Source organism: Coregonus lavaretus (assembly GCF_964263955.1).
Source record: "Coregonus lavaretus genome assembly, chromosome: 10".
Taxonomy (NCBI): Eukaryota; Metazoa; Chordata; class Actinopteri; order Salmoniformes; family Salmonidae; genus Coregonus; species Coregonus lavaretus.
Window position 1 is genome coordinate 47,599,717 of NC_139997.1, and position 10,577 is coordinate 47,610,293.

Sequence of the window (10,577 nt, forward strand, 5' to 3'; positions counted from 1 at the left end):
TGTCAAATTTCTCTCAACCCACATCAACATGATCACATTACTAACATTTATTTACATAAAATTGGCAAGTGTCACATTTTAGTATTTTCTAACATAGTAAATGTTATTTGTAAATGCATGAATAGAAAACGTACGTTTCTCAAACATCTCACAAATGTGAGCATGAACAGGAACCAGACCAAACATTGCTCCGAGACATAACTACTGCCCCCTTGTAGCCAAGGCAACCATTTACATTATAGGTGTAGTGCACATTCTCATTTCGTACCTAATTTAGGGACAAGATTAAAATGTTAATTTCCACAAAAATGCCAACAGCTCTAGCCTTTTCTATGTTATGGCCGCCTCGGCTTTCATTCAGTCAAACGGATATAGAGATTGATGTAACATGAACAGCGTGACTTCATTGATTTCTTATTAATAACTCCTTCAACTTTAAAATACAAAACAGATTGATCAAGTAATTGGCACCATTGTTAAAACTGGCCCTTAAAATGCAGATTGAATTTTTTTTTTATAAAACACTGAAGAGGGAATTCTAAATCATTGCATCACGAGACACAGATTTAAACTGCTGCAATGGTAGAGCACCCATGCATTAGTCTAACAGACCAATCTTCCTAGCTTGTCTTTCTGGCAAACCCCGATTCCAGTTGATAGGCATAAACTGGAATTAATGTTCCTATATCCAGCTAGTGAAACATTACAGAACGAACCAACGTTATCAAGATATTTTTTTTTTTGTTTGCCAAGTTTTACTACAGACCTTTTTTCAAACAGATCCATCTTTGGAATGTTTGAAAGTCAACATATTGGACAGATCATAGGATCCTGATAATGTATCCTATAATCAGAATGTATTATTATATCAAGAAAAAAAAGAAAAATGGCATTTCCCTTACAACTACAAGATGTCTTCAACATTATCAGGGTTAAAATGTCTAAAACAGCTACCCTTTTAAAATCTTAAGAATTCAGTTGCATGTTATTCAAGCAGCATTACTGTGGAGAAATGCAATTTACCAGCATATCCAATTCCCACTACTGTGCATCCGAAGGCCATGTCCTATTACTGAGCTTATTACTAGAGTAACTTAGAACCAATGCCTACCATTATAAAACCAAAATAAGTGTTGACAAAAGCACAACAAAACAGAAATCTTCGTCAGCAGTTAGAACAATTGGTGTCAGTGTACCACAAATTGTGTACGGCTCAATGCAATATGCATACACACAATGGCTGACACAAAAAAAATAGCTTATATTCCTCCAATAGAATGACTGCATCAGACAGAAATAAGTTATGACATGTTAATGACAGCATTAGGAAGGCGTTGTGACTAGGACCTGAACACCAGGCGACAGGTCATACCCCACATGGTGCGGTCCCGCCGGTTGGCCTCGGTGGGACGGGCCACGCCTGAGAACGGCCGGGTGTTTATTTGGAGACGGGGCAAACTTTTACTCAAGATTGGCAGGTAGGTGTCCTGGACCAGCCCGTACACCTCCAACGTCTGCAGCTCCGGAAACTTCTCAAAGTCACTGAAATAAACAACAGGTTTAGTCAGTACTGAACAATGGATAAGGAGGAAAATTGGCATATAAGAAGAGAAACAAGGCTAAAGCATTCCTGTTATCACATCTTTATATACAAATATATATATATAAAAAGTAACGTACGCTAAGGCAGCAGGGTGGATCTGGTAGCAACGGCTCAATGCTAAGTGTCTAAGAGACTGCAGCTGCTGGAGGATGGGGAAACTTGAGGTCGTCATCAGAACACTGTCACTGTAACACAAATACAGTCAGTTATCATAAAGAGATTATGGGATAGAAAAACACAGTAGTTGCACAGTATCCATGTCAAATCACATCACAATCATCTGGATCCACATTTCAGCCCAGCGTTAGGAATTCCTCACCTTAAATCCAGATTTACGAGGTGAGGACATCTCTCCACAAAGTCTTTCACATCTGAAAAGAGGCCATTGTTAAGTTTAACTCATCATCAATAGAGATATTTAAACATTCAAAACAAATATGGGCTGAGGGAAAATGTTAAATGCCACAGGCTTCCTCACCTTCCATAGTAAGGTTCTGTCTGTAGCCACTAAGGTTGAGCTGGGTGATATTGGAGGGGATGTTCCTGACAACAGCCTTCACATGATCAGTACTGAAGTCACACCATGACAAGTTCAGCTCTTCAAGCCTTGGTGTAGGAATGGAAAAAAGGGAAAGTTCTGCATTAGTTTACCAATGCACAGGTGGTTTAAACAGTGAATTAAATAAATTGATTATGCTGTCATTCAGAAATACTTAGACATAGGGCTTCAAACACATTCAAAAGAATCAAACAAAACAGAAATACAAAATTGACAGACTCCAAGCTTACCGTGAGCAGGATTTCAGCATCTCACCAAGCGAGTCAGGTGAGAAGCCAGAGCAGCCACACAGGTTGAGCCGTACCAGCTCAGTATTCTGGGATAGGGACCTGTAGAGTAACAATGTTGAGAATCATGCCAAATGTTGTTTAAAATGGCTGGTAACATGTACATTACAGTCGTGGTCAAAAGTTTTGAGAATGACACAAGTATTGGTCTTCACAAAGTTCGCTGCTTCAGTGTCATTAGTTATTTTTGTCAGATGTTACTATGGTATACTGAAGTATAATTACAAACATTCCATAAGTGTCAAAGGCTTTTATTGACAATTACATTAAGTTTACGCAAAGAGTCAATATTTGCAGTGTTGACCCTTCTTTTTGAAGGCCTCTGCAATCCGCCCTGGCATGCTGTCAATTAACTTCTGGGCCACATCCTGACTGATGGCAGCCCATTCTTGCATAATCAATGCTTGGAGTTTGTCAGAATGTGGGTTTTTGTTTGTCCACCCGCCTCTTGAGGATCGACCACAAGTTCTCAATGGGATTAAGGTTTGGGGAGTTTCCTGGACATGGACCCATAATGTCGATGTTTTGTTCCCCAAGCCACTTAGTTATCACTTTTGCCCTATGGCAAGGTGCTCCATCATGCTGGAAACGGCATTGGTCATCACCAAATTGTTCTTGGATGGTTGGGAGAAGTTGCTCTCGGAGGATGTGTTGGTACCATTCTTTATTCATGGCTGTGTTCTTAGGCATAATTGTGAGTGAGCCCACTCCCTTGGCTGAGAAGCAACCCCACACATGAATGGTCTCAGGATGCTTTACTGCTGACATGACACAGGATGGTAGCGCTCACCTTGTCTTCTCCGGAAAAGGTGTTTTCTGGAAGCCCCAAACAATCGGAAAGGGGATTCATCAGAGAAAATGACTTTACCCCAGTCCTCAGCAGTCCAATCCCTGTACCTTTTGCAGAATATCAGTCTGTCCCTGATGTTTTTCCTGGATATAAGTGGCTTCTTTGCTGCCCTTCTTGACACCAGGCCATCCTCCAAAAGTATTCGCCTCACTATGCGTGCAGATGCACTCACACCTTCCTGCTGCCATTCCTGAGCAAGCTCTGTACTGGTTGTGCCCCGATCCCGCAGGTGAATCAACTTTAATAGACGGTCCTGGCGCTTGCTGGACTTTCTTGGGCGCCCTGAAGCCTTCTTCACAACAATTGAACCTCTCTCCTTGAAGATCCGATAAATGGTTGATTTAGGTGCAATCTTACTAGCAGCAATATCGTTGCCTGTGAAGCCCTTTTTGTGCAAAGCAATGATGACGGCACGTGTTTCCTTGCAGGTAACCATGGTTAACAGAGGAAGAACAATGATTTCAAGCACCACCCTCCTTTTAAAGATTCCAGTCTGTTATTCTAACTCAATCAGCATGACAGAGTTATCTCCAGCCTTGTCCTCATCAACACTCAGCTGTGTTAACGAGAGAATCACTGACATGATTGCAGCTGGTCCTTTTGTGGCAGGGCTGAAATGCAGTGGAAAGGTTTTTGGGGGATTAAGTTCATTTTCATGGCAAAGAGGGACTTTGCAATTAATTGCAATTCATCTAATCACTATTCATGACATTCTGGAGTATATGCAAACTGCCATCATCAAAACTGAGGCAGCAGACTTTGTGAAAATTAGTATTTGTGTCATTCTCAAAACTTTTGACCACAACTGTACATCATTTGACAGATTATCATTGCAACAGAGTATTTGTCTTCTTTACTCACTGAATGATGCAGTCAGAGAGCTCCAGTCCCTCCAAGCTTAGATTCTCTAGCCGCCTGCAGCGGGAGATAATGTCATCTAGAAACTGGGTTGAGACAGTGCAGCTGGAGAGATCCATGTGCTGGACACGCAGGTGTCTGAAATAAAAGAGGGAACGGCATGACATACAGCACCACAACATATAGGTTGTCTGGGTTCACCTTCAACAGTTGGAAAAGAAAGCTCTGTATCCCCATAATAGGCATGAGTATGTATGAGGACTCACTGTGTATGGGTGAAATGTGGTTCTCCAATGCAGGTACGGGGGCAGCGCAGTCCCAGTACTCCAGCCATAAGCACCTGCCCAAGAGCTTGATCCAGCTGGGGGTTCCCTACAAGATCCACACTATGCCACAAAGACTCATCAAACCTGCCAGGCACAAAGACATGCAGAGACTTAATTACAGGTTTTGTTGATCCATTTGACTGCGTTAGGAAAGCGCTAGTGTGATATCTAAGATTTATCATGCAGAAATAATGCAATGTAGTATTACATTTTAGTAATTTAGCAGTTGCTCTTATCCAGAGTGACATACAGCAGTGAGTGCATCATTTTTTTTTACTTTTCAATACTGGTCCCCCGTGGGAATCGAACCCACAACCCTGGCATTGCAAGCACCATGTTCTACCAACTGAGCCACATGGGACTGTAAGTAGTTTACAAGCATGATTGAGTGGTCCCAGACTTACGCCAAGCGATGCCAGCGCTTGCAGACTCTGGACATCCTGAGGAGGTCCTGCAGGGGAAGGCAGGAAAGGATCCCCAACAGTAACTCATCTGGGAGACTGTCCCAGGACACACCTGTCATAGAAACAACATCAATTATTAACTTTTTTTAAATGGACTTCTCTGAAACATAATAATTCCATGTCTATTTCTACAAGTAGCTAGCTAGTGTTCTTCTGAGCTTATTGTATTCCTCCCAACACATGTACATCTATACACACCTGAGAACTCCCTCCTTTTCCTTGGTCGTCTGGCAAGCACAAACTGGTTCTCCTCGTTCTCTTTGCCCTTGCAGACCACCCGCTGCTTGTGAGGTGGTGACCACTGCTGAATGAGTTCGTGAGGGGTGTTCTCCGTGTCCAGACCGTCTCCGAAGCACTGTCTCTTTTTCCGTTTGCTCTTCTGGGATAGGGACAGCATAGATCCCTCCAAATAGTCATTCAGGCAGGGCAACTCCTGCAGAGGCCTGATACAAAAAAAAGGGGGACAATGAGACAAACGGACAATCATTGTGTGTGTGTGTGTGTGTATGTATGTATGCTGTACTACCCGGGATGTAACGACTGATGTAGTAACTAAAACATGCACAGCTTTTAATTCCCATCGTTACATGATTAACTAGCCAAGTTAGTTAACGTTAGTTAGCTACAATGGATGCCCCGCCATAATGTTTGCGGGCGTTCCATTTGAGTAATCTCCAAAAAGATCGCGCCATATCACACCAACAAAGACACGTTTAAATAGATAGGTATGTATGCAATACAACTAATACATTAGCTAGTGTTCCTACTTCCTAGCAATAAAAGTGTTTTATTATGTATAAATTATCGAATGCTGACGTGCTAGACACCTCCCTGTGTTGAACGCGCGCGGTTTCGATTCCTCGGCTGCAAATGCATTTGTGGTATTATTTGCTCGAACTGTACTTGTACCCTCATCATGGTAATTAAAATAAATAATTACTATTTTAATTTTAGGCTTGCATAGCACGATAAATCGACCAAATATGCCTAGTAAGGATATGTTGGGGAAGTGCAATCTGGAACGATTCACACTGCATTCTAGAAGGCGCCCACCCACACAATGCAATCAATAGCTCCAAAATCAAAAAATGGTTGTGAATTTTTAAAACATACCTGTCGTGTGACATCTCCCCGGGTATTTGCTGAAATAGACAACCTAAAAAAATCAGTGTTATAAATCTATACAAAAAAGTAACCGGCCAACTTTACTCCTCTGAACCAAAACCGGACTGTTTAAACATCCCGCGTGATCACCCGCCCTTAGCTCTGCAGCGTTCTGTGATTGGCTCAAAATCTTCGCGCAAGAGGAAGTGACGCAAACTTCCTCTTGGACAAATCTTCTTTATAACATTAGGAGATCCGTTTACCTGGCCCGGGTTGCCGCTGTGGTAAGAGTTTACATTGGGTGAAAAATGATAGCATTCGTTTTGGAACATTGGGCTGCCTCCCGGGCGTGAACCAGAGTCGGCTCAAAACAAAAGTAACGTACTTTAAGCACATGGAGTAATGTGTAGGATTCTGTGTTTTCAAATGCAAAAGTGATTGCTTTTTATAAAAACGCTTTATCTGCCTTCCCAATGAAAACTAGTTTGAAAAGTCGAACATATAATTGTACTGAAAAGATATGTATGTTTCTGAACGATGCACCATATTGCCTTGTTGACAACATTACCAAGCGGCGCAGATTAAAGTTCGATTTGAGAAGTGCGCTCCTCCCCTCACCGCTTTTGCCGTACACGTCACGGGCCATAGACCGGTCCACCGCGTTTCCTTTTAATCGAAAAACTCAATTCTTTAATGAGACGACTAAAGGATCAAGAGCTCACCACGTTCAAATCATAGAGATAGATAGAAATGTCTTTATTCTTCTGAAACTTTTATGAGTGTAATGTTTACTGTTAATTTTTGTATTGTTTATTTCACTTTGGTTTATCTATTTCACTTGCTATAACAATGTAAACATATGTTTCCCATGCCAATAAAGCCCTTAAATTGAATTGATAGAGGACTCTGGTGCCCAAAAGCCAATTTTAGCATGGACAGCGCCATTGAGGGCTTTCACCATTTTGAAGTAGCATTTTATTTAACATTTTAGACATTTAGCAGAAGCTCTTATCCAGAGCGATTTACAGTTAGTGAGAGCACTGCTCAAAAAAATAAAGGGAACACTAAAATAACACATCCTAGATCTGAATGAATGAAATAATCTTATTAAATACTTTTTTCTTTACATAGTTGAATGTGCTGACAACAAAATCACACAAAAATTATCAATGGAAATCAAATTTATCAACCCATGGAGGTCTGGATTTGGAGTCACCCTCAAAATTAAAGTGGAAAACCACACTACAGGCTGATCCAACTTTGATGTAATGTCCTTTAAACAAGTCAAAATGAGGCTCAGTAGTGTGTGTGGCCTCCACGTGCCTGTATGACCTCCCTACAATGCCTGGGCATGCTCCTGATGAGGTGGCGGATGGTCTCCTGAGGGATCTCCTCCCAGACCTGGACTAAAGCATCCGCCAACTCCTGGGCGTTGGTGGATGGAGCGAGACACGATGTCCCAGATGTGCTCAATTGGATTCAGGTCTGGGGAACGGGCGGGCCAGTCCATAGCATCAATGCCTTCCTCTTGCAGGAACTGCTGACACACTCCAGCCACATGAGGTCTAGCATTGTCTTGCATTAGGAGGAACCCAGGGCCAACCGCACCAGCATATGGTCTCACAAGGGGTCTGAGGATCTCATCTCGGTACCTAATGGCAGTCAGGCTACCTCTGGCGAGCACATGGAGGGCTGTGCGGCCCCCCAAAGAAATGCCACCCCACACCATGACTGACCCACCGCCAAACCGGTCATGCTGGAGGATGTTGCAGGCAGCAGAACGTTCTCCACGGCGTCTCCAGACTCTGTCACGTCTGTCACGTGCTCAGTGTGAACCTGCTTTCATCTGTGAAGAGCACAGGGCGCCAGTGGCGAATTTGCCAATCTTGGTGTTCTCTGGCAAATGCCAAACATCCTGCACGGTGTTGGGCTGTAAGCACAACCCCCACCTGTGGACGTCGGGCCCTCATACCACCCTCATGGAGTCTGTTTCTGACCGTTTGAGCAGACACATGCACATTTGTGGCCTGCTGGAGGTCATTTTGCAGGGCTCTGGCAGTGCTCCTCCTGCTCCTCCTTGCACAAAGGCGGAGGTAGCAGTCCTGCTGCTGGGTTGTTGCCCTCCTACGGCCTCCTCCACGTCTCCTGATGTACTGGCCTGTCTCTTGGTAGCGCCTCCATTCTCTGGACACTACGCTGACAGACACAGCAAACCTTCTTGCCACAGCTCGCATTGATGTGCCATCCTGGATGAGCTGCACTACCTGAGCCACTTGTGTGGGTTGTAGACTCTGTCTCATGCTACCACTAGAGAGAAAGCACCGCCAGCATTCAAAAGTGACCAAAACATCAGCCAGGAAGCATAGGAACTGTGGTCACCACATGCAAAACCAGTCCTTTATTGGGGGTGTCTTGCTAATTGCCTATAATTTCCACCTGTTGTCTATTCCATTTGCACAACAGCATGTGAAATGTATTGTCAATCAGTGTTGCTTCCTAAGTGGACAGTTTGATTTCACAGAAGTGTGATTGACTTGGAGTTACATTGTGTTGTTTAAGTGTTCCCTTTATTTTTTTGAGCAGTGTATATCTTTTTTAGGCCTGGGACTTTTAGGAATGTAATCCACCATGATGGGGGATCCATCTGTTACTCTGTTTTTATGTGGGGGGTTTGCCAGCAGCAGAGTGAAGGTCTGTGAGAGACTACCACCTGCTAACAGCTCCCTCCCTCTGGAATGGCAGGTCAACATTCACAAGGCCGCAGGGCCAGACGGATTACCAGGACGTGTACTCCGAGCATGTGCTGACCAACTGGCAAGTGTCTTCACCGACATTTTCAACATGTCCCTGACTGAGTCTGTAATACCAACATGTTTCAAGCAGACCACCATAGTCCCCGTGCCCAAGGACACTAAGATAACCTGCCTAAATGACTACTGACCCGTAGCACTCACGTCTGTAGCCATGAAGTGCTTTGAAAGGCTGGTCATAGCTCACATCAACACCATTATCGCAGAAACCCTAGACCCACTCTAATTTGCATACCACCCCAACAGATCCACAGATGATGCAATCTCTATTGCACTCCAGACTGCCCTTTCCCACCTGGACAAGAGGAACACCTACGTGAGAATGCTATTCATTGACTACAGCTCAGCGTTCAACACCATAGTGCCCTCAAAGCTCATCACTAAGTTAAGGACCCTGAGACTAAACACCTCCCTCTGCAACTGGATCCTGGACTTCCTGATGGGCCGCCCCCAGGTGGTAAGGGTAGGTAACAACACATCTGCCACACTGATCCTCAACACGGGTGGCCCTCAGGGGTGTGTGCTCAGTCTCCTCCTGTACTCCCTGTTCACCCATGACTGCATGGCCAGGCATGACTCCAACACCATCATTAAGTTTGCCGACGACACAACAGTGGTAGGCCTGATCACCGACAACGATGAGACAGCCTATAGGGAGGAGGTCAGAGACCTGGCCATGAGGTGCCAGGATAACAACCTCTCCCTCAACGTGATCAAGACTAAGGAGATGATTGTGGACTAAAGGAAAAAAAAGAGGACTGAGCACGCCCCCATTCTCATCGACGGGGCTGTAGTGGAACAGGTTGAGAGCTTCAAGTTCCTTAGTGTCCACATCACCAACAAACTATCATGGTCCAAACACACCAAGACAGTCGTGAAGAGAGCATGACAAAATCTATTCCCCCTCAGCAGACTGAAAATATTTGGCATGGGTCCTCAGATCCTCAAAAAGTTATACAGCTGCACCATCGAGAGCATCCTGACTGGTTGCATAACCGCCTGGTATGGCAACTGCTCGGCCTCCGACCGCAAGGCACTACAGAGGGTAGTGGGTACGGCCTAGTACATCACTGGGGCCAAGCTTCCTGCCATCCAGGACCTCTATACCAGGCGGTGTCAGAGGAAGGACCTAAAAATTGTCAAATACTCCAGCCACCCTAGTCATAGACTGTTCTCTCTGCTACCGCACAGCAAGCAGTACCGGAGCACCAAGTCTAGGTCCAAAAGGCTTCTTAACAGCTTCTACCCCCAAGCCAAAAGACTCCTGAACAGCTAATCATGGCTACCCAGACTATTTGCATTGCCATATCTCAGACTGCCCATCTTAATCTTTTATTTTTATTGGCCAGTCTGAGATATGGCTTTTTCTTTGCAACTCTGCCTAGAAGGTCAGCATCCCGGAGTCGCCTCTTCACTGTTAACGTTGAGACTGGTGTTTTGCGGGTACTATTTAATGAAGCTGCCAGTTGAGGACCTGTGAGGCGCCTGTTTCTCAAACTAGACACTCTAATGTATTTGTCCTCTTGCTCAGTTGTGCACCGGGGCCTCCTGCTCCTCTTTCTATTCTGGTTAGAGGCAGTTTGCGCTGTTCTGTGAAGGGAGTAGTACACAGCATTGTACGAGATCTTCAGTTTCTTGGCAATTTCTCGCATGGAATAGCCTTCATTTCTCAGAACAAGAATAGACTGATGAGTTTCAGAAGAAAGTTATTTGTTT

General features: G+C 44.3%; 1 protein-coding gene across 1 annotated transcript; it reads right to left on the minus strand.

The window, feature by feature from the left end:
- Positions 1 to 33: 33 nt before the first annotated feature.
- LOC311135983 (S-phase kinase-associated protein 2-like) lies at positions 34 to 6,203 on the minus strand. Its single transcript, XM_084170028.1, has 10 exons — positions 6,061 to 6,203; positions 5,146 to 5,390; positions 4,888 to 4,999; positions 4,424 to 4,567; positions 4,161 to 4,295; positions 2,393 to 2,491; positions 2,082 to 2,209; positions 1,923 to 1,974; positions 1,681 to 1,788; positions 34 to 1,542 (listed from the first exon to the last, which is right to left on the minus strand). The coding sequence occupies exons 1-10, from the start codon at positions 6,072 to 6,074 to the stop codon at positions 1,341 to 1,343; spliced, it is 1,239 nt and encodes a 412-aa protein (XP_084026154.1). The 5' UTR covers positions 6,075 to 6,203; the 3' UTR covers positions 34 to 1,340.
- Between the last annotated feature and the right edge of the window lie 4,374 nt (positions 6,204 to 10,577).